Below are 21,365 nucleotides of genomic sequence, written 5' to 3'. Positions count from 1 at the left end.
ATGATCGAATGGCATGGTCATGTGACCGGTTCGGATTATCTATTCCTCCGAGTAGCCCCTTGGGCTCCTGCAGAGTTTGCATTGTCTGTCCTCTCTTCAAACCGCGCAAACAGCGTCATCTAAGCTACAGTCTGATTGATGCAATCATCGCGATTCGCGCGATATACATAGAGTGGGAAGCGTTAACTCACTGATATCCATCCACATTTGATCCTGCTGCTTCCTAGCTTCCTTGTCGCCTCGTCAGCAGGCGGCGACACTTGCTGGAGCGAGCTCACGCATCGCAAGGGGACGAAGGCTTTACAATTCGCACGAAACGGACATAGTTGCCTAGCTATGGGCCGATCTTTTTGAAGGAGACTTGCGCTTAAGAATCTATTTTAATACGCGACCTCTTTGTCTTCCCGGCGTACTTGGAAAAGTACTCGTTCCCTCGGTCCAGGAAGACTGGAATTCAGGTTGCAAAGCAGATTATCAATCGCGGCATTCCTTCTACGATCCTCCGCACTGGTCCGTTGTCTTATACCCCCGCGCCGACCAGTCGCCGCATTTCAAGACACTCCCACATCAGCTCCATCCTCATCGAGCAGGGCGACTCGTGACCCGGCGATCAACCTCATACTCTAAATCGTAATGACGTCCACATCGACACCCAACCACCAGCATCCTCCCGCGACTTCGGGCCCGGAATTCTCTAATCAGACACCTCATACCTCTCATGTTGATTCGCATGCACATCTAGCGACCAGCGGATATGCCCCAAATGATAATCAGTTAGCTGGCTTGGTAGAAGCCGCAACAGCAGCGGCCGGTCAGGACGTCTCGGAATGGGCCGCAGCGGCGGCGGTGGCTGCAGCGGCCGGAGCTGCCGGTCATCAACATCACTTGGATAGTTATGGGCCGGAGATACACATTGAAGATGACGGCTTCGGAGATGGAAGTTTTGGGGCAGGAATGAGCGCAGGTAGACAGCTACGCGGATCAGGGTCGGCTTCAGTCAACGACCAGGGCCAGTCCTCAGGATTGTCAAGATCGGTCTCCAAGAAACGGAAAAGAGGAGAGGATGCACTTGATCCGGCGTTGACTGCCGCCGGTGGAGTAGGCCTTCCTGGTGGTCCGCAGCAATCACAGCAACAGCAACAACACCATCTTCAGCCGCCTTCTCACCATTATGACGGAGACAACCTGGATATTAGAGCTGTTCCACCTCAGTCTCTGTCTGACGCTCGCGCCGCCGGCGTTCATTCCGCGGCTGCACTTTTCCGCCAACCTTCCAGTAACAAGAAACACACCCGTCCGCCAATGTCGAAACTCTTCGCCTCTCTAGAATTGTCGCCGGAAAACTTCTTGCATTTGCAAGCAGCCGCGAAAGCATATATGCTCGATCCTAAACATCCTGAGAGACGGGAATGCGTCGGCCAGCGAGGCAAAGGTGATACCGAAATGGTTAAGTTAAGGCTATGGAATTGCGTGCGACACTTCCTGGAGGTCGAAGGGAATGGAGAACGGTTCTTCAGTGAGAATGTCGTCAACGAAGGCATGGGTCCGAGGTCATACATCTGGCCGCGCGACCAGCAGAAAATTATTTCTTTGGTGATTCCGCTTCTCCGGAGAATGGTCACTAATGAACGCCAGCGACAATATGCTGTTGAAACGCGGAAAGGAGGCGGCGCTGATGAGCGAAGGAGACGGAAGACGAATGAAAGCTTCCAGACCTTTACCACCAGCGCAAGTCCGCCGAGATTTTCCTCTGACGGGCAGCTTCAGATGCACCCTCATCACCATATGCCAGAAGAGTATTCATCATCTCAGGTCCCCATGCCACCACCTCCACCCCAAATGGACTCGGCATCACAAAACATGGAGCTCGGCCTGACAGATCTTCTACTCGACGGATATACGCATGACTGGAACGCAATTCACAAGACATATGATATGTATAATCACGACTTTGAACTCGATAATCTATGGTATCTGTCGGGTCTTCAGCAGCCGGACTGGCGAGGTTTGGTTGCCGCAGTCGATAGTCACTACCAGGTCGTTCATGAGGGTGGCTATGATTGCCCTGCTCCTTGTGAGGATGAGAATATACACCGCATCATAAATGCAGATGTCACATCAGATCTGCGCTGGCGAATTGGCGGAAGCCACAACACAACCGCCAGAAACGAATTGTATGTATACTTGCTCCTCGTTAAACATATTTTGCGAGTGATACGGTGACTGACACCCTTACAGTGCAAGCAGCATCACCCGTGATATTTCGCGCATTATTCGCGACAACTTGGCCGCTAAGCAAGGTGTTCACGCTTCTAATCATGACCATGATTCGATGCCGCAACCTCAGCTCTTCCCGCCACAGCAGTTTTCCTCCATGCCAGGAAACGCAAATAGCAATGCGCATAACTCCATATCTGCACCTCCAAATTCCGTCTATCTTCGTATAAATATCATGCAGCAAGGAAAGCGTATCCTTCCTCGCCTTGATGTGCCCGCTGTGCAGTGCCCCGACCTGGAGACGCTAAAGCAGCTCATCTCTCGTCGATTCGCAGGCCAATTGCCGGGCCTATCCTCCGATTCTGCCATGGGTGCATCAGGAGGCTCATGGGGCTCTTCGCTCAGTTGGAAGTTCAGGGCTTGGCTTCCCGATGGGCTGACCGCAGTACAAAATGACGGCGACTGGACGATGTCTCTTCTTTCGGCTGGCAACGTGGACTGGATGGATGGCGACTTGAAGGTCCTTGCGGACCTGGAGAGCACATAAGAAGATTCGTAACGACGATTTCCTTTCTATTGCTTTCTGTTCCTTTTCATACGTTCAAGTCGGCAGTGTGATCCCTGCCTGATAATCATTTCCAGGATCTGACGTTTTTCTCTCCGAGGGAATCTAGTACATTGTCTTGATGCTCTGGGAATTATTTGCATGGCTTTCAGGTGGCTTTCATACCCTTGTGTTTTCAACCATGACTGATGACTTTGGCTTGCCGTTCCATTGCCAAGAATACTTTTTCTTTTATCCACGATACCTTGTTCATGTACAAGTACTCCTACCTTTCGATTTCGGAATGATACCTCTTCGTACTTGATCATCATCGTCACTATCTGAGTTTATTTCATTAAACGAAACATATTTCAACAGACCTCTGCTTCCCAGGCTACCAGCCCTAGTTTTTCATTACATCGCCTCTAGGCAGTCTCACACCTAAAGCTACCTCTGCGGAGAATACAGCTCCAAGGTAGGCAAAAGGTTCATGTTTCGGCAAAGTCTTCCATAAGTTGCTGTTGCGCCCGGCAGAGGCTTTATTAGACTCACCAAACTGCCAGTCCCTCTGCTCTGTAGCCAAGATAGAGAGCCTCCTCGTAACTGTCCATTTTCAGTTGTGACGTGAAATTACTGTTTGATTTTTGCCCTGGTTGATGAGCCATGGGTTCTTACAATTTACTTGTTTTCTGATAATATTTACTACTTAGCGTTACTAACAGAAATCGCTTCTATGGTCTAGTGGTTATGACTCCGGATTTTGAGCATTCGCTGAGTCTTCCGGCAACCCCGGTTCGAATCCGGGTAGGAGCTTCCTTTTTCGCTCGTCTTTTTTCTTTAGTATATTTCCATTTTTTAAGGATTTGTACAGATTTCCCCTTTTTTTTTTTTTTTTTTTTTTTCCCCTTCTTTTCCCCTTCGGAGTTTTTTTCGGACTTGTTATCTGCTAGAAACTGGCGGTGGGTTTTCTTGTCGTGGTGATGGCAGTGATGGGTTATATATATCTCTGTCTTGGACGGGCCTGGTCGCGCTGATCGGTAGCTCGCCAAGGTACGCGCGCGATGTTCAGCTGGCAAATTTGCTAAAAAGATGATATCATTAGATTTAGTGGTCTGCAGATGGTTGGTTGTACGGTAAGACTACAGCATTCATCCTGTTAAGTGAGTAAAGACAATGTTCAACTTAAATTTCATATCATCTACCGAGTTCCAGATCATGGTAAGGAATGTGCATGCTGTGATTCAAGCACAGTGGCTATTGCACAATGGTACTGCCCAATGTATGCACCCGCCTAACCATTTCTCGTCCATTACCAAGGCCATGAGCCTCCTGGCGCTTCGAATCAAGATGAGCTAAAATTCAGATCCACAGGCGCGGGCAGTACCCACAGCATCGAGCTGTCCGAATACCGACTGAGCCCAATTGAAGTGGCTGCTACGGGTCCCTAACTGGAAAGGCTGCTGCATCTGGCAGCTATACGTCGGTAGATCCAGCTCGTTGCAATGATGTAGGCCTGCTTGTCTCGAATGCCCGATATGCGACAGCAGCGTGGTTCCTTCACACGGGAGTGCACAAGCGGGCACCTTCGGGATGCACTGCAGAGTGAAACAGACTATACTCAGCATGGTTGAATATCGGTTTGGGACACAACCGCGAAAGCAACGTGCACGTCTCCGACCAACTCGCCGAGGCAGTGCGCGAAACTCAGACATCAATCCGAACTATCCGTGATGGAACACCACGAGGCATTGCATGGATGCTCAATGATGCTTCCGGAGCCCGTCCGAAGGGTCGGGCCATGAGAGAAGTGGTGTTGCGGCAAAGATCAAGTGGTTCGCTCGCCGAGCCATAATCAGCCAGAGGCTACAGTCGCACCAGGGCCTGCTGCGTTGCCACCGCACTCTCCTGCCTCCAACCGCGCTTTTTTAGCCCTTCGTTTCATCTCACGCTTGGACAGCGGTTTTTCGATCTCAACGGCTGCCTCTGAGCCGAGGGACGCCTTCCTCTTCAGGTTGTCTCCAGTCACCTGAGCCTGCGAGAAATTCTTCTTAGACATGCCTTTCTGCCCCATTCCAGACTCCATAACTTGTGACTTTGACATCTGTCCCCCGTCAACGATGTCAATGACCCCACGCCAGCTTGTGCGTTTCAGTTTGGCTAGTGCGGTGACCTTTCTTGCTTCTTCACTGATTGCCTCCTTACCGAGTTCCTGTGACAAACCCCATACACATGTCAGGTTGATGACATCCCATGGAGCCCTCACGCCCAGGGCCCTTTTTGCCTCACTTGACACAACGATCCCCCTTCCGCGTGTCGCGCGGATCAAGGACATAGCATTGCCGATGAGATTCCGACGGGCTTCAAGTCCGCTCCCTGTAACCCCAGGCCCGTAGCAAATTTCCAGCCGAACCCCTCGTTCGATGGCGGCGGAGAGCATTTTGAATTTGAAGTAAAACGGAAGTCTCACGGAGAGATCGAGAGAAATCAGGTCGCATTCGAGATTCGTGCATGCATTCAAGAGGGCTTTTTCATTGGTAGGGCGAAGTGCAACCAAGTCATACACCTGAGCTAAGCTTGCGAGGCGCTGATTCTGTGCGGGGTCGGACAACATCAAGTTCACGCGAGAAAGCAATTTCAAATTCTTGGGAGCATTCGTGGGTGCAGGTGGCGGGGCAAGGTTTGAGGGGAGCTTTCCACTGATAGTCTGCGAGAGAGCGACGGTTGTGTAACCAACTGGCAGTCAGGTCAGTTCCTCAGGTGCTCATTTTCAGCGTCGCGGAACGCCGCTCAGGTCTTGTGCTCGGTAAGAGTGACATACGCTCTGCAAGAAAGCTCAATGTATCAGAGATCTCGGGATCATCCGAAGAGTAAGGAACGTTCAGATCATAAAACATTTTGGAAGATTAAAAAGCCAAGTATGAGCCCGCTCTCCTCCAACCAATCTTCTTCTCACAAAGCTTGCTTGCTTGTTCATTAAGCTATCGAAGCTGTCGAAACTTGTCTACAAAAGGAAATCAAGAAACTATTCCGCATCAACTGTTGCTCCGTCCCGAGAAGGGCGCTAGTATTGATTCGGACTGCTCCCCCAAAGTCTCATCACGTGCTTTGGAAGGCGGAGTAAACGGCCCTCTCCATTCTCATCACCACCCAATATACAATCCCAGCCATCTTTAATTTGGACGATAGCACGGCTGCACTGTTTAGACAGGCCTGTATGCTCCTAGTCTTGCAGTAGCTGTTGTCTGTCCTCCATCTCAATTCCTGGTTGCGACAGTTTGTTTCTGTGTCGGGCTGCTCCTGTACCCCGCCGCCGCATTTTATCTCCCGTCCATTGTGGGCACACTCGGAAGCTGCGAATCAGCCGCCATCACCATGGCGCGCGTCTATGCCGATGTTAACGAGCATATGCCTCGGTCCTATTGGGACTACGATAGTGTGAACATATCTTGGGGGGTTTTGGAGAACTATGAAGTGGTCCGCAAGATTGGTAAGTGAGCAGATCCAGTCTCTTCACCTAACGGGAGCTTTACCATTATCATGGATGACCTGTGCCACACTGAATAGTTGCATTTCAAAGCTGACGATTGTCAATACAGGCCGGGGAAAGTACTCCGAAGTGTTCGAGGGCATCAATGTTGTCAACTACCAGAAGTGTGTCATCAAGGTCCTCAAACCGGTCAAGAAGAAGAAGATCAAGCGTGAGATCAAAATCCTCCAGAATCTGGCGGGTGGTCCGAACGTGGTAGCCCTGTTGGATGTGGTTCGTGACAGTCAGAGCAAGACACCGAGTTTGATTTTCGAATACGTCAACAACACTGACTTCCGGACCCTGTACCCTCGGTTCACCGACTACGATGTGCGCTTTTATGTGTATGAGCTTCTGAAGGCTCTGGATTTCTGCCACAGCAAAGGCATCATGCACCGGGATGTCAAGCCCCACAACGTCATGATTGATCATGAGAAGCGCAAGGTGAGTTCTATTGTGGATGTCCCATCATAGTTCATTCGCTGACAAGGCACGTTAGCTGCGGCTCATCGATTGGGGTCTTGCCGAGTTCTACCACAAAGGCACTGAATATAACGTCCGAGTCGCCTCACGCTACTTCAAGGGCCCTGAGCTGCTTGTTGATTTCCAGGAATACGATTACTCCCTGGACATGTGGTCACTGGGTGCGATGTTTGCCTCCATGATCTTCCGCAAGGAGCCTTTTTTCCACGGACAGAGTAACTCAGATCAACTTGTGAAGATCGCCAAGGTACTGGGAACCGAGGAGCTTTTTGAGTACTTGGATAAGTACGACATCGAGCTCGACCCTCAGTATGATGAAATACTTTCTCGCTACCCGAGAAAGCCCTGGCACTCTTTTATTAATGCCGACAACCAACGCTTCATCAGCGACGAAGCGATCGATTTCCTTGACAAACTCCTTCGATATGATCATGCTGTAAGTCTCGCTCGTCTCCTTTAACTTTTTATCAGTGTTGACCTTCCTGCGCTTTCTAGGAACGACTTACAGCCCAGGAGGCCATGGCTCATCCCTACTTCGCCCCGGTTCGCGCAGCGGAGTCGCAGGCCGCTCGGAACAATGCGACGTCCCAATCGTGAAGCCAGGCGTTGCTGATCTGACTATAACTTCATACATTCAGGGATCTACCGAACCTAACTCAGCACCTGCTGTGATTCAATTGCGTTCTTGAACACCGCCGGCTTGGTTCGAAGTTTTGAGTCAATATCTGGGTTCAAAGAGAGTGGTGACAATCAATCAACACAGGTGCAAACGGGATCCCACGGCGGCTCGCTGCCTCTTACTGGTATCACTTTACGCACCGTTTGTGCCATGTGCGATGGGATGCAGAACGAAACGATGATGACAGATGACGTACACCTAATATGTTGCCTGGGTATAGAGCCCGTGCTTTCAGCGCACTCCAATGTATCTGATGACCTGCTCGGACTGATTGATATCTATATTTCACTTTCCATGCTCCTCACGTCTTTTCTACATCTCCCTTGTCTGTTCAATCTCGTAAACGGCCTCGATGGTGTTGTGGGATTTCGCCTTCTCCATTGCCAATTTCAATTTATCTTATGCCACCACCCCCCCGTGTCTACCGCGCATCTGTGTCTTTATTGTATTTCCGTTCTGGTCATGGAAAGGAGTGAGGGGGTTTTATTGGGTGCTTAATTGATTCTCTAAGCCGCCTCTTTTTGAAGTGGCGAAAGCATGCATTTCCAGATTTTGGGTATTGTTTGCCTTAATATGCAACTTCGATAGATCTAACCAATGTCATACTCGATCGACCAGAAATGCTGCCCGTGCTCAAGCCGAAGCATATCACGTGATGTGACTCAAGTCCTCGCGTCTTCCCCTATCGATTAGCCGATTGAATCAGTACCTTGAGGCAGAAGACCAGAGAATGCGGGCTGACTCCTTTGCTCTCCGAATAATATATATTAGATCGATCATTCATGCAATTTGGTCATCAAATCGATCCCATACTTTTTACTCATTCGTTCTCCACCGCCGGAGTCTTTTCTGGGCCCCGCAGTAACATCCTCTGATTCGTTCCGTTCTCTGCTCTGTGCCAGCGAAATTTAATGCCCGCATTTCGCACAACCACCAGCCCCTCCCCCTCTTTGTTTTTATCCCAGTATTCAAGATACTTATCCGGCAATTTGTGGCGCGGTCGGCGCCTTGGAGATTGTTAACTCCTCCGATTTATAAAACATACTCAAGGATGTCTCAGCCAACTCCCTCTCCGAACCCGGGTGAGTAGTCCGTGCATTGCGCCATGACTCATCGTCAATCAAACCGCGGGAAGAGATGCAAATGGCTAATCATTTTTCAATGGCTTCAGTGGGTGAGCCGAAAGCCCCTATGACCGACCCCGCGCCTCAGGCCGATGATCAGACCAGAAACCAGGTTGCCGACCCTACTGCGAAGGATGCGCCGGGTGCTCCTAAGGTCAAGAGTGAGAAAGAGTGTATGTCTCTCGACTGTCGATTGTGGATGGTATAGCATGTCTATCGGTTGCTAATGGTGGGGTTGTTGCCATTGATTAGTAGAGCGCGAACGACGAAAGGCCGAGAAGGCGAAGAAGTTCGCCGAGAAGCAGGCAAAGGCTGCTGCGGCCAAACCTGCGCCTGTCAAATCTGAAAAGAAGGCCAACAAGATCGAGAAAGAGAAGACAACCGATGCATACGATCCCAAGGCCATTGAATCCGGCCGGTACGAATGGTGGGAGGAGCGTGATCTTTTCAAGCCCGAGTTCGGCCCCGATGGCAAAGTCAAGCCCGAGGGTTACTTCGTCATCCCAATTCCGCCACCGAACGTCACAGGTTCCCTACACATGGGCCACGCTCTTACCAATGCCCTTCAGGATACTATGATTCGTTGGGAGCGGATGAAGGGAAAGACCACTCTCTGGCTCCCTGGTATGGATCACGCCGGTATCTCCACTCAGAGTGTTGTCGAGAAGATGCTCTGGAAGAAGGAAAAGAAGACCCGCCACGATCTTGGACGTGAGGAGTTCACGAAGAGAGTGTGGGCTTGGAAGGACGAGTACCATGCGAACATCAAGAATGCTTTGCGGAGAGTCGGTGGTTCTTTCGATTGGTCGCGTGAGGCTTTCACCATGGATCCCAACCTGTCGGCTGCCGTCACCGAGACTTTCGTACGGCTCCACGAAGAAGGCATCATCTACCGCGCCAACCGCCTTGTCAACTGGTGTGTGGCCCTGAATACCTCTTTGTCCAATCTCGAGGTCGAGAACAAGGAGGTTGAAGGACGTACATTGCTTGACGTACCTGGTTACGACAAGAAGATCGAATTTGGTGTCTTGACCCACTTCTGTTATGAGATTGATGGCACCAAGGAGAGAATCGAGATCGCTACGACCCGTCCAGAAACCATGATCGGTGACACAGGTATTGCCGTGCACCCTGATGACAAGCGCTACCAGCACCTTATTGGCAAGTTCGCCCGTCATCCCTTCGTCGACCGCTTGATGCCCATCGTTGCCGATACGGATGTCGATCCTGAATTCGGTACTGGTGCGGTGAAGATCACCCCTGCCCACGATTTCAACGATTTCAACCGTGGAAAGGCCCACAACCTCGAGTTCATATCCGTTCTGAACGATGATGGTACCTTTAACAAGAATGGTGGCCCATTCGTTGGCATGAAGCGTTTCGATGCCCGTTACAAGGTCATTGAGATGCTGAAGGAGAAGGGATTGTACGTGAAATGGGAGAATAACCCCATGAAGATTCCTCGCTGTGCCAAGTCGAATGATGTTATTGAGCCTATTCTGAAGCCCCAGTGGTGGATGAAGATGCAAGATCTCGCTGAGCCTGCCATCAAGGCTGTTGAGAATGGTGAGATCGTCATCAAACCCGAATCCGCTGAGAAGAACTACTTCCGGTGGATGAGAAGTATCAATGACTGGTGTCTTTCAAGACAGCTCTGGTGGGGTCACCAGGCTCCTGCTTACTTCGTTAAGATCGAGGGCGAAGACGGGGATGACAGTGACGGTAACCTGTGGGTTACCGGGCGTACCGAAGAAGAAGCCCGCAAGAAGGCCGAGGCCAAATTTCCTGGCAAGACATTCTCCTTGGTCCGGGACCCAGATGTACTCGATACCTGGTTCTCATCCGGTCTGTGGCCCTTCTCAACATTGGGATGGCCCCGCCAGACTCATGATCTGGAGAACTTGTATCCTACATCTGTGCTCGAGACTGGTTGGGATATTTTGTTCTTCTGGGTATGATTTCCGCTCCGTTGTGTTCGCCGTAGATGTGCTAATCAACTTACAGGTCGCTCGTATGATCATGCTTGGTATCAAGCTGACCGGCAAAGTGCCATTCAAGGAAGTGTATTGTCATTCCTTGATCAGAGATTCCGAGGGTCGCAAGATGTCCAAGTCTCTTGGTAATGTCATCGACCCCTTGGATGTCATGGAGGGTATCGAGCTTCAGGCTCTCCATGCCAAGCTACTTACTGGTAACCTTGCCGAGAAGGAGGTTGCAACTGCTACCAAGTATCAGAAGAAGGCATTCCCGAAGGGTATTCCTGAATGTGGTGCCGATGCGCTGCGTTTCGCCCTTGTGTCTTATACTACTGGTGGTAAGTTCGGATATTGCCTGGCCTAAGATTGCCGAATCAAAGAACTGACTGACTCTGGCCTAGGTGGTGATATCGCATTCGACATCCAGGTTATTCACGGCTACCGCCGTTTCTGCAACAAGATTTATCAGGCTACCAAGTTCGTCTTGGGCAGACTGGGTGATGACTTCAAGCCCTTGCCCGCCCCTTCAAAGACTGGCCGGGAATCTCTCTCTGAGCGCTGGATTTTACATAAATTCAACACCGCTGCCAAGGAGGTCAATGAGGCGCTGGCGCAGCGTGAGTTCTCTGTCGCCGCTTCTACGACTTATCAGTACTGGTACGGCCAGCTTTGCGACATCTTCATCGAAAACTCGAAGTATCTCTTGGCTCCTGAAGTGCCGGCCGAAGTACAGGAATCGGCCAAGCAGACTTTGTACACTGCTCTCGAGGGCGCTCTGACTCTTATTCACCCTATCATGCCTTTCGTTACGGAGCACCTGTGGCAGCGCTTGCCTCGCAGACCTGGTGACAAGACCATCTCGATCATGAAGGCTCGTTATCCCCAGTACAACCCAGAGTTCAACGACCCCGAAGCCGAGACAGCTTATGAGCTCATCTTGAATACCTCCAAGGCTATCCGGTCGATCCTTGCCCAGTATGAGATCAAAACTAAGGGCGATATTATTATCCAGACCTATGACCCCGTCAGCTACAAAACCATCTCGGACGAAGTGACTAGCATCAAGTCCCTGGGTGGCAAGTTTTTGGGGGAGCTCACCGTTGCTGACCTCGAGAACACCAACCCTCCTTCAGGCTGTGTCGTTGCCCCCGTCGGTGCCCAGGCCGCTGTGTACCTCCGTGTCTCGAAAGAGGTAGCTCTGGAGCAGGAGGAGAAGGCCAAGGCCAGCTTGGAGAAGGCACGCGAGACTGTTCGCCGCCAACAGACTCTCGTCAATGCCGCTGGATGGAAGGAGAAGGTTAAGCCAGAGGTTCGTGAGCAGGAAGAGAGAAAGCTTCGGGATGCCGAGAGTGAGGCTGCTCGGTTGGAAGAGCAGATTCGCGAATTTGAGAAGCTTCGCTTGGAATAGATAGATGACCTGGAGATATAAACAATAAAATCGCCGTTCTACTGTTCAGTGAATATTTTTGTTGCTGATTAATAGGACAATCGCTAGTCTATTCTGTGAACCTGTTTGCTTTCCTACTGTATCTATAGGTATAGTCCATCAAATATTTCACCAACATGGGGAGACGTATTTGTACTCCGTACTCCGTACTCTGTAGAGTTCCAGTTAAGCTTATCGATAAGCGGTGCCAAGACATTTCCGCCAAAACTTTTCGCTCCGCTTTTTTCTTCTTCGACCAGGCAAGTCGGTGATCGGCGAAACATCCAAGTTTTCGTCGTCAAAAGCAGAAATATCAAAATGCTCAGAGAAGTGTAAGTCTTGTTCTGGAATCAGTATTATCTGTCTATTCGGAGAGAGCAGTTTCTAACTAAGTCTTTCTTAATAGCAAACCCAAGAATCCGCGCACAGCGCGCATTCTCAAGGCCCGTGAGCCCCAGCTCATCGAACCCCCCAAGAGAACCCTGTTCATGCATGGCTCAAAATGTCCCACCGCACTTAACACAGTTCTGAAGACATTCCACTCGCTGACGGTCCCGCACTCCGTCCTCTTCCACAAGAAGAACGAGAACATTCACCCGTTTGAGAGTGCCGAGAGCCTCGAGTTCCTTGCCAACAAGAATGAGTGCGGTATCGTCGTTTTCGGAAGCAGCAGCAAGAAGAGACCAAACTGCCTGACCGTGGCGCGGATATTTGACTCCAAGCTTCTGGACATGTGCGAATTGATGCTGCTCCCTAACCCGGACGGAGATTCGATCCCCCCGATCAACAACCTCAAGATGCAGATCGGAATTGGTTTACGGCCTATGCTGCTGTTCGCGGGTACTGCGTGGGATGACTCTACCTCTACTGCTCATGTTATGCTGAAGAGCATGTTCATTGATATGTTCAAGGGCGAGGAGTCGGATAAGATCGATGTCGAGGGATTGCAGTATGTGTTGATGATTGCCGCTGAGGAACCTACCGACGGCCTGGCTCCTGTCATTCATCTCAGATGGTACAAGCTTCGAACAAAGCGCAGTGGACACAAACTCCCCCGTGTTGAGCTGGATGAGATCGGCCCCAAGTTCGACTTCAAGATCGGTCGTCTGCACGAGGCACCCGAGAGTGCTCTAAAGGAGGCCATGAAGCAGGGCAAGAGACCTAATGAGAACATGAAGACGAAGAAGAACATCGGTATGGATATCATGGGTGACAAGATCGGTCGTGTGCACTTGGGCAAGCAGGATCTCTCTGGCCTTCAAACGAGGAAGATGAAGGGTCTGAAGCGACGTGCTGGTGTGGAGTCAGATGAGGAGGATGCGGAGATGATGGACGTGGACGAAGTCTCGGATGATGAGGGACGGAAAAAGGCGAGAACGGAATAGATGGCTGTCTCCGTTTGTCTGGCGATGTTTTTTGACGCATGATACTCTGTCTGTCTATACCGCATAAGGCGTTCAGGTGGTTTGGTTTCTCTGTCGAGCCCGTCGAGCAGATCGATCATGTCATTCATGGTCGCTATAGTTTAAAAGTATCCCGCATATATTAAAATTATCTTATTCTTCTATCAACTGACGGTAGTACTTGCACTATTTCAGGCGTCTCTGTATGTATTACCCTCGAAGTATGCAGTCAACTGATCAGTTCATTCTCGTCCTCCTGCCTCCCATTTAAGACATTTGAAACATTTGAGTTCATAATTGCTTAGATATAAATAATGGCGAGCTCCTCTACAATACGGTCCCTTCAATACATCATTCGAAAAGCAACTCTCTCCTCTAAATTCGGACAACTGGAGAATATAACCACGTGACATGACGTCTGTGCTCTTGGTGGCCTCACATGCCGAGGATCATTGCAGTTGCGCGGGTCAAGTGTCGTCCATTAAATACCGTCCCCCCGCCATCCTCCTGATGATGGGGTCACATCCATCCATATTTGTACTTTATCATTTGCCCTGGTAATTTCCTAAAATCCATTCCTTTTTACATCCCGATCCCCCAGACACCTGGTGTTCTCCGTCGGTAGGCATCAATTACATTCGTCGCTGGTCCGATCAACCTAAAGAGGTCCCACAGACACCATGGACGCGCTTCTGGTATGCTTGACGCTCCGCTAGATTGTGTCAATCCGGCTATAGCGCACGCTTTTCTGATCGCTGTATAGTCTCGCTTAGATTCCTTTGTCCTCGATCCCCATCTCGCGCCTCTTCTGTCGCTCGTCAAGGGTGCCCGCAATGGCATCGTATACGGGTCGAAAGTGCGGTTCCCGCACGCTTTGGTGTATGTCCCAATCCGCTGACGGAAACACTCTATCTTGACATTGAGAATTCAGCTAAATGAAACATGTCTTTGTCTCACAGAATGATCTTTCTATTCCGCTCTGGACCGTAAGGCGATCCTACCGACCTGCCGAGTATGACCGAAATACTGATTTTCTGATTCAGATTCCGAGAAAAGGTCAAGCTCGTCCTGAAAGCCACTCGCCAGCATGCTCGGAACTTGGCAACTTTTGCTCTTATATATAAAGGCTCGATGATTGTTCTACGCAACGTCAATCCTACTGGTGTCGGGAAAGAAGGCCGCTATGACAGCTTCTTTGCGGGTCTACTGGGAGGGTACGCAGTGTTCGGTCGACACAAAACAAGCATTACCCAGCAGGTGAGACCAATCGAAGCTTTGAGCAGGAGAGATTTGAAACTAACGTGTCTGTCTAGATCGTCATATACGTCTTTGCTCGTGTAGTACTAGCTCTTGCCAAGCTCTCTGTTCAGCCGAATATGCACCCTCTCTCCTCTTTGATCACTCCCGAGTCGCGCGCAAGGATCGAGGCCAACGCTTGGCCAGTATTTGCGAGTCTCAGCTGGGCACTCGTTATGTACATCTTCCGTTGGCATCCAGAGACGCTTATGTCGAGTTTGAGAAGCAGCATGGTATACATGTATGTCTTAACCCCAACCGCACAATACGTTCAGGTACTAATGGTCTTCAGCTACTCCGACTCGGATCACTGGGATTCATTCCGCAACTTCTTGATATACAACAAGTAGACGGGCCCTCTGGATTGTCTTTTCTGTTCAGTGTTCGACTCCTCCCACGGCTGGTTAGGAGGTCTGCATACTTTCCACGGAGTATACCTGGCGCATAGAATGGGTACATTGTCCGGTTTCCCTTGTTCATTTTTACCGTGTATTATGTTTTAGCTCATGAGAAGGGCTTGGGCTGCCTCCATATGATTCAGGACACAGTGAATGTGTCTCGTCAGCTTGAATTGAAGAGTTAGCTGGGATCCCTTCCGCAGGCGGATCGGGGAGATGGTGGTTCATGACAATCAGTATAGAGGACTTTGTGTGAACTGACTTTACATTGTCCAAAGGATACAACAGCTGAAGTAGGAGGTCTTCTCTTAATTCTGTTATTTTATGTTTGTCATAGGCGGGAATGTTTCCTTATAGGAAGCCTAATCCGAACATTCCTGTCGCCTAGTCCTTAAGTATAAAGCCAGCGTATGTCTTCGACGCACACAGTACTCAAAGCATCAGTGACGCCGCAGAGAATATATGCTGTCATTATCAAAGCGGACCTTGTGAAGCCGACCATGAGATGTTTGCCCTGGTCCTATACTCATGAAGTCAGGGTGGCAATAGACTGAACACAGTTATGTTTATAGGCAAGCCTCAGGTTGTACTATAACATACCCTGGGTTGATAGTGTCTAATACTTTCATTAACTACTCAGTCAATATATAGCCAGGGTGAAACACTCAGGCCCAAGGCATCGGTCAAATTCACTTCTGTGTATAATACCCATAATTCACTAATCAGCAACAATATTGACTAATCAGCAACAACTCACGAGACCTCTTGTATATCCTCAAATTCATCTGCAGTCGAAAATAAACTATACATTTTCGACAATCTTTTCAAAGGACGACAAATTACAAATGAATCCAGAACTGAATAGAGCTAGTGACCCTGTTCCAAACGGGGATGTTATCCTCGTAGTATCCCCACCAAACCAGCCTCGCGCATACTCACCTTCCAGAGTTTACCCAGATGGAGAACGCTGCACTCGTCAGATACAGAGCTTCCTCCAAACACTTGAGCTTGGCTTCGCAATACTTCGAAAAGAGGCTGAAGAAGAATGGGGCGAGGGCGAAGAACTGCAGAAGAAAGGCAGCGTTGGGATGCTTCTCCCTTATACTGACCCTGAGGTGTTTTCATCCTGCTTGATCTGATGCACTGCCGCACGCAGGAAGTTCCTACCGCGGTGACTTTTGATGAGTTGGCTGAGCTGGCTGTCCCAGTCACATACTTCAAATGCCACGGAGCTTTGGGGCTGTATCCCGTGAGATGGGTCGAACATTTAAAGGCGAAACGTCCCAACGCCTACGGTGATGAGATTGTCAAGTGGATTCTCGCTGTTGCCATGAACATAATACACAATAAAGGCCAGCAGATCCCTAAGGAGGTGGATTCGGCGATGCTTTAGAAAGTCGCTGCTGTGGTCCACTATTTCGATTGTCTAGAGGCATGTACCTTTTTCTTGGGAGTCTGGCTACAGCGGTTGGTCGATGAGGATAAAATAGTCTGCGACACATGGGATAACAGCTTGAAATGGGGCTATATCAACTGAGCTTCCAATCACCCGTCCTTGTTCACGGCCTCTACAAGTGCCGCCATGTCTCGGAAATGCCCGTCGCCTACATATCCTGCCGACCTCAATCTTCCAGATTGTATCAAAGGTATTGTTGCTAATCATCTTCCTATATCCTTTATTGGCCTGCAGAGTCTCCACCCGATGAATTCAAAGGTCATAGTTCTGACGTACAAATTCTTTCTAGATGATATCACGAAAGGCTGGATGACTGGATCTCAAAAGGCGAAGGGTGTCCTCGCCGTTGCGACTACACGCCTTAAGGGCGAGACGGTTTACTGCAATTTTTGCTGCGACTCTCTCCATCTGGGGGCTATCATAAAGGCGACAAGCCAAATGGATAGTTCCTCGCTATGCCCGGTGCATGAAAGCCTCCAATCGAAAACGACCCATTGCACAGCTGGCAGGTCACGCTGTGAAAACGCTGCATCTCTGCTCATCTTGAAATCTGCACTCGCGAAAGCATGCACGGGTGAAGGGCTCATCTTACAAAACTACTTGTTGAATGACTGATTGTTATGGTCGAAAGGGTAATTGATGCTGGGCAGGGCCTCGTGTCTTATCCTTGATTATCCCTTCTTGTCAATAAGATGGTTGTGCTGCTTTTGCGTTCCCTGGACATGTTTCTCTCCTGCAGTATGATACCCTTGCTTCTATCAACCTCTCATCGGATTTTGTGACCTTGCGGATTTGCTGCGTCCCTGGTATAGTCTTTATGTGTCTGATGTTATAGATTGTCTCAGTTATTGGAAGCTGTGTGCTTAGAAGAATGGTGGCCAGAATACTCCTAGTCAACAAGCATGCAAGTCTGCCAGGATAGTCTACCATTGAAAGCATGTGGACGAGTTTAAAATTTCATGACTCATGTAAAGCACGCTCTACAACTTGCTCCTGGGATTGACCAGTTTTTCAACCTCCGCAAACTGGTAATAGTAATCTAAGCTCTGCGGATTGAGCAGAGTACCCGACGGTTTGATTTTCTTGCCTGATACGATCTGCTTCACCGGTAATTCCACCTTCTTCAGATTAACCGTTGTCTGTACGACGTTAGTCATGGTCAAGTCCCATTAAAGACATGAAGAGGAGCACGTACCGGAATCTCAGGCGTCTGGAAGACATACTTCGGCACATGTCGGGCACTCAATGCCTTCCTAATTGCCTCTTTCACCCTGGTGACAAGCTGCGGCGTGAATTGATATCCCGGCCGCATTAAGAGGAAGAGGATGACGGATTCGTCGACGTCGGTTGGCCGTCGCTGGCCGACGCAGATTGAATCTGCGATCTCGGTCGAGAATTGCGTGTCGATTACGTTGTAGATCTCAGCGGACCCGAAGCGGACGCCTGAGGGGTTGAGGACACCGTCTGATCTGCCTAGGAAGAGGATTTGCTTTGTGATGGGGTGGACGCAGATAAAGTCACCGTGGGTCCAGACATCTACATATCATAGGTTAGTAGATGGTAGATGCATTGGGAGGGTGGGGAGAGTAGGAGACTTACTGTCAAACCGGGCAAAGTATGAGTCAAAGTACTTTTGCGGGCCGTCGTCGCCCAAGAATTTGACTGGCATGGTTGGAAATGCTGCGGTGGCTACCAACTCTCCTGGCACACCATCTGGCACGGCAGTGCCTTTGACGGCGGTAGCACCCTCATCCGCTTGATCGAATACTGCGATAGGAATACCCAGAGCTGGACCTTGGCACCCGCCCACATATAGAGGAGTAAGCGGATTCTCCAAGCCAAAGCAGGCGGCGAGATCGGTGCCGCCGGAGATATTCGCCAATTGGGTCTGAGATGGGAAACCCTCGTCGTAGAACCATTCAAACAAGGATTCCGAAAGGACCATGCCGGTGCTCGTGACGATGCGAAGTGCCCTGAGATCTGCAATGTCTTTCGGTCTTATGTTGTTCTTCCGGAGCTCATGGAGATAGCGCGGCGATGTGCCGAAATGGGTAACTTTATACTTGCTCAGTAGCTCGATGAGGAACTTGGCGTCTGGTAGGAAGGGACTTCCATCATACAAGATGGCTTTGCCGCCAAACATCAGGCCCGATATGGCAGAAAGGTACATGATCCACCCTGTGGTCGTGTATTGCAAGACGGTCGAATCTGGTCCATGATCACGGTGCAAGCGACCCTCTTTGTAGGTATTGAGTATGACTCCGCCCACTCCGTGAACGATGGGTTTGGGTTTTCCAGTTGTCCCGGATGAGTACACGACCAGGAAGGGATCCCGGAACCCGACCCTGACAAACTCAAGCTTGTGCAAGGGTGCCCTTGCAAGAAAGGCTTCAACAGGTTGGGTTTTGGGCACGTGGGTCACATCAACTGGCTGGCCTGGGAACCGTGGCAACGCAATGATGCCTTCAAATTCGGAAACTTCCCGGAGGCCATCGGCGATGTCCTGAATTTTTGGTCGAAGGTCAATCCGCTTCCCATTGTAGATTGCAAAATCGTCAACAAAGACGTACTTCGGCTTCAACTGGAGCAGACGATCGAGGATCCCTTTGACGCCCGTGTCAGTGGACGTTGACGAGAACCACGCTCCGAGAGCCGTTGTTGCCAGGAGGACGACCAGTGTATCGACGCTGTTACTTGCTACAGCGGCGACTCGATCTCCCTTGACGACCCCGGCTGCTTTGAGGGCTTGCACCATTCGCCCTGTCTTGCGTCTCAACTCGGCCCATGTAATGTGGCGAGGTGCTTCCGCCCCACCCTCCCTGATTTCTGTCAGAGCAATTTTATTGTCCTCCTTGCCTTTCGTTGTAATCTGGATATGCCCCGAGCTTGATCTCTCCGCCGAAAACAACATATTCTCGGCAAAGTTGAGTCGCACACCCTCAAACCAGGTGGGGACACTGTCAATGCGTGCTGATTCATCGACCACAGTTCTGTAAGTACCTTCTGAGATGATGGGAAAGTACCTCCAGCAAAAGTCCCAAAAAGATGCACGATTGTCCGTCGACCACCGATAGAGCGAGTGGTAGTCCTTAGCAATTGTGTTAGACGACAAAGGAGAGTGAGATACCAGTCTCAAGGGTACGTACTGGAAGCTGAAGTCCTCTTTCTTTCTCTAACTCGGTTTTGAAAGCCCACATCTGAGTAGACTGCGGGTTAGGATGCTCCCAGAGCTTCCTCGGCAGGTCGGACGGTGAGGCCATTGGATCTTTAGTAGAGAGCAACAATGGTGAAGTTGAATGGATTCAAGTCAATCTCTTGAAGACCTTCTACCAGTAATCCTCGGTATACTTAAAGCAGGAAAAAAAGGGTATTGTCGCCGAAAGAAGTCCGCTTATTATTTCCTATCAGTGACAAACTGGCCTCGGTAAATGGCTGATGCCAGTCGGTTTTTGCGGAGTTGCGGGAATGCGGGGAAGAACAGGAGAATCCACATTAGAGGCGTCTTGCTCCGGGCCTGTCAGTCCTTCTGCTGCATTCTGATATAGACCAGTGCTAGCCTAGTCCTTGAAACTGAGCCGAAGAGTGAGCCATTGTATGGGTGTGTTGATGGGCGACCCAGAAAGCCCGCCAACTGGTTAGAGGAGGACTAGGAACCAGTTGACGCTAACAATCAACAAACCGAATCTTTTTCTGAAGCAAAGGAATAAAAATGTATCATCAATCTATTGATCAGCATAGGATGCATATTGAGACTTATTTCAGGCTGCGAAATGCGCCTCTAAATGGGGTTGATAGGTGAAGTGTTGATGATAAGTCGGTCTCTCCCGAAGTCGGTTTTAGCGGCTGTTACCCACGGCGAGTGCCGACACTTGATGAAGTATTATCGACTGCTCTTCTAGTTTATTAACCCAACATTGCTCTCAGCTCATCTTCTGCAAGGCTGGTCCTTGCCATTGAGTTCAAAGGACCTTTTCCCACTACACAATTAGCTAAAGCCTCAACCCCTTCGAACCCAAGCATCATGGCGCCCATCCTCACCTCCAGCCCGACTCTCCGTATCACCCCCGAACCCTTCACCAAAGAGGCCTTCGCGCCCTTCGGCACCGCCATCAGCTGTCCTCTTCCGCGCGATCTCTCCTCCGCGCCTCCTCTCTCCTCGCTCCCTCCTCATGATCCCGCTCCAGTCATTGCCAACCAATCCTCCGCCCTCAAGTACAGCCCCATCTCCCCGCTGCTCGACCACTACGCGCAATGTCCCAGAACTCAGCCCTCTTCCGCCCGCATGAGCATGTTCTCGTGCTTTCCACGCAAACTGCGCACCGCCAAAGCAACAGGAGGGGAGACTAATGTCTTCGACGTCCGCATCCTGGAGCGACACCCCTTCACCACGCAGACATTCACACCGCTCGACCTATCCAACCAACCCCGCGCAGGCGATGCAGAGGAACCATTCTACCTGGTCATCGTGGCGCCCACGTTGAAGGGCCAGACGGCAACGGCGACTACGCCTTCGGGAGATACTGTGGCGATCAGGGATCCGCCCGACTTGAACAATATGCGGGCATTTGTGGCGCGGGGCGGGCAGGCGGTGACGTATGGGGTTGGGACGTGGCATGCGCCGATGGTGGTGCTGGGTCCTAGGCGGGTGGATTTTGTGGTTGTGCAGTTCGTCAATGGAGTGGATGATGAGGATGTGCAGGAGGCTGCGTTTGGGGAGGGGATTGTGGTTGATTTGGGGAGGAGTCGGACGTCGGGGGCTTCCAAGCTCTGAAACCCGTAAGTGTGGGATTCTTGCCTACGTCTGGAATGGAGGCCTTTGTCCATAGAGGATCTCTAT

The 21,365-nt window shown here is 50.4% G+C and overlaps 8 protein-coding genes and 1 non-coding gene across 9 annotated transcripts; 7 read left to right on the top strand and 2 right to left on the bottom strand.

Moving 5' to 3' along the window:
• Window positions 1-633: 633 nt before the first annotated feature.
• Window positions 634-3,202, top strand: AFUA_8G04826 (uncharacterized protein; the record flags this gene model as incomplete). Its single annotated transcript, XM_001481357.2, has 2 exons — window positions 634-2,174; window positions 2,239-3,202. 2 exons carry the CDS (start codon window positions 634-636, stop codon window positions 2,762-2,764), a joined length of 2,067 nt encoding a protein of 688 aa, XP_001481407.1. The 3' UTR covers window positions 2,765-3,202.
• A 286-nt stretch (window positions 3,203-3,488) lies between these two features.
• Window positions 3,489-3,574, top strand: tQ(UUG)2. Its single transcript is given in 2 exon segments — window positions 3,489-3,525; window positions 3,540-3,574. It is a non-coding gene (tRNA).
• Window positions 3,575-3,722: 148 nt separating this feature from the next.
• pop2 (ribonuclease P subunit p30 family protein) lies at window positions 3,723-5,784 on the bottom strand. The gene is made up of 2 exons (XM_742195.2): window positions 5,580-5,784; window positions 3,723-5,494 (listed from the first exon to the last, which is right to left on the bottom strand). The coding sequence occupies exons 1-2, from the start codon at window positions 5,653-5,655 to the stop codon at window positions 4,614-4,616; spliced, it is 957 nt and encodes a 318-aa protein (XP_747288.1). The 5' UTR covers window positions 5,656-5,784; the 3' UTR covers window positions 3,723-4,613.
• A 349-nt stretch (window positions 5,785-6,133) lies between these two features.
• On the top strand, window positions 6,134-7,367 carry AFUA_8G04810 (casein kinase II subunit alpha/alpha'; the record flags this gene model as incomplete). Its single annotated transcript, XM_742194.1, has 4 exons — window positions 6,134-6,248; window positions 6,358-6,731; window positions 6,787-7,206; window positions 7,266-7,367. The coding sequence occupies 4 exons, from the start codon at window positions 6,134-6,136 to the stop codon at window positions 7,365-7,367; spliced, it is 1,011 nt and encodes a 336-aa protein (XP_747287.1).
• Window positions 7,368-8,500: 1,133 nt separating this feature from the next.
• AFUA_8G04800 (valine--tRNA ligase) lies at window positions 8,501-11,957 on the top strand (the record flags this gene model as incomplete). Its single annotated transcript, XM_742193.1, has 5 exons — window positions 8,501-8,531; window positions 8,621-8,746; window positions 8,826-10,525; window positions 10,578-10,887; window positions 10,951-11,957. The coding sequence occupies 5 exons, from the start codon at window positions 8,501-8,503 to the stop codon at window positions 11,955-11,957; spliced, it is 3,174 nt and encodes a 1,057-aa protein (XP_747286.1).
• A 214-nt stretch (window positions 11,958-12,171) lies between these two features.
• On the top strand, window positions 12,172-13,650 carry AFUA_8G04790 (rRNA-binding ribosome biosynthesis protein RPF2). The gene is made up of 2 exons (XM_742192.2): window positions 12,172-12,307; window positions 12,382-13,650. Exons 1-2 carry the CDS (start codon window positions 12,294-12,296, stop codon window positions 13,358-13,360), a joined length of 993 nt encoding a protein of 330 aa, XP_747285.1. The 5' UTR covers window positions 12,172-12,293; the 3' UTR covers window positions 13,361-13,650.
• Window positions 13,651-13,820: 170 nt separating this feature from the next.
• Window positions 13,821-15,414, top strand: AFUA_8G04780 (Tim17/Tim22/Tim23/Pmp24 family protein). Its single transcript, XM_077805310.1, has 6 exons — window positions 13,821-14,073; window positions 14,142-14,257; window positions 14,338-14,364; window positions 14,422-14,635; window positions 14,692-14,915; window positions 14,967-15,414. Exons 1-6 carry the CDS (start codon window positions 14,059-14,061, stop codon window positions 15,022-15,024), a joined length of 654 nt encoding a protein of 217 aa, XP_077661437.1. The 5' UTR covers window positions 13,821-14,058; the 3' UTR covers window positions 15,025-15,414.
• Window positions 15,415-16,866: 1,452 nt separating this feature from the next.
• On the bottom strand, window positions 16,867-20,322 carry AFUA_8G04770 (acetoacetyl-CoA synthase). The gene is made up of 4 exons (XM_742190.2): window positions 19,675-20,322; window positions 18,128-19,616; window positions 17,724-18,064; window positions 16,867-17,667 (listed from the first exon to the last, which is right to left on the bottom strand). The coding sequence occupies exons 1-4, from the start codon at window positions 19,786-19,788 to the stop codon at window positions 17,509-17,511; spliced, it is 2,103 nt and encodes a 700-aa protein (XP_747283.1). The 5' UTR covers window positions 19,789-20,322; the 3' UTR covers window positions 16,867-17,508.
• A 227-nt stretch (window positions 20,323-20,549) lies between these two features.
• Window positions 20,550-21,299, top strand: AFUA_8G04760 (ureidoglycolate hydrolase; the record flags this gene model as incomplete). The annotated part of the gene is made up of 1 exon (XM_742189.1): window positions 20,550-21,299. The coding sequence occupies one exon, from the start codon at window positions 20,550-20,552 to the stop codon at window positions 21,297-21,299; it is 750 nt and encodes a 249-aa protein (XP_747282.1).
• Window positions 21,300-21,365: the final 66 nt, after the last annotated feature.

Source organism: Aspergillus fumigatus, chromosome 8 (assembly GCF_000002655.1).
Source record: "Aspergillus fumigatus Af293 chromosome 8, whole genome shotgun sequence".
Taxonomy (NCBI): Eukaryota; Fungi; Ascomycota; class Eurotiomycetes; order Eurotiales; family Aspergillaceae; genus Aspergillus; species Aspergillus fumigatus.
Note: the sequence above shows the minus strand (reverse complement) of the source record. Positions and strands in the feature narration are given on the sequence as shown.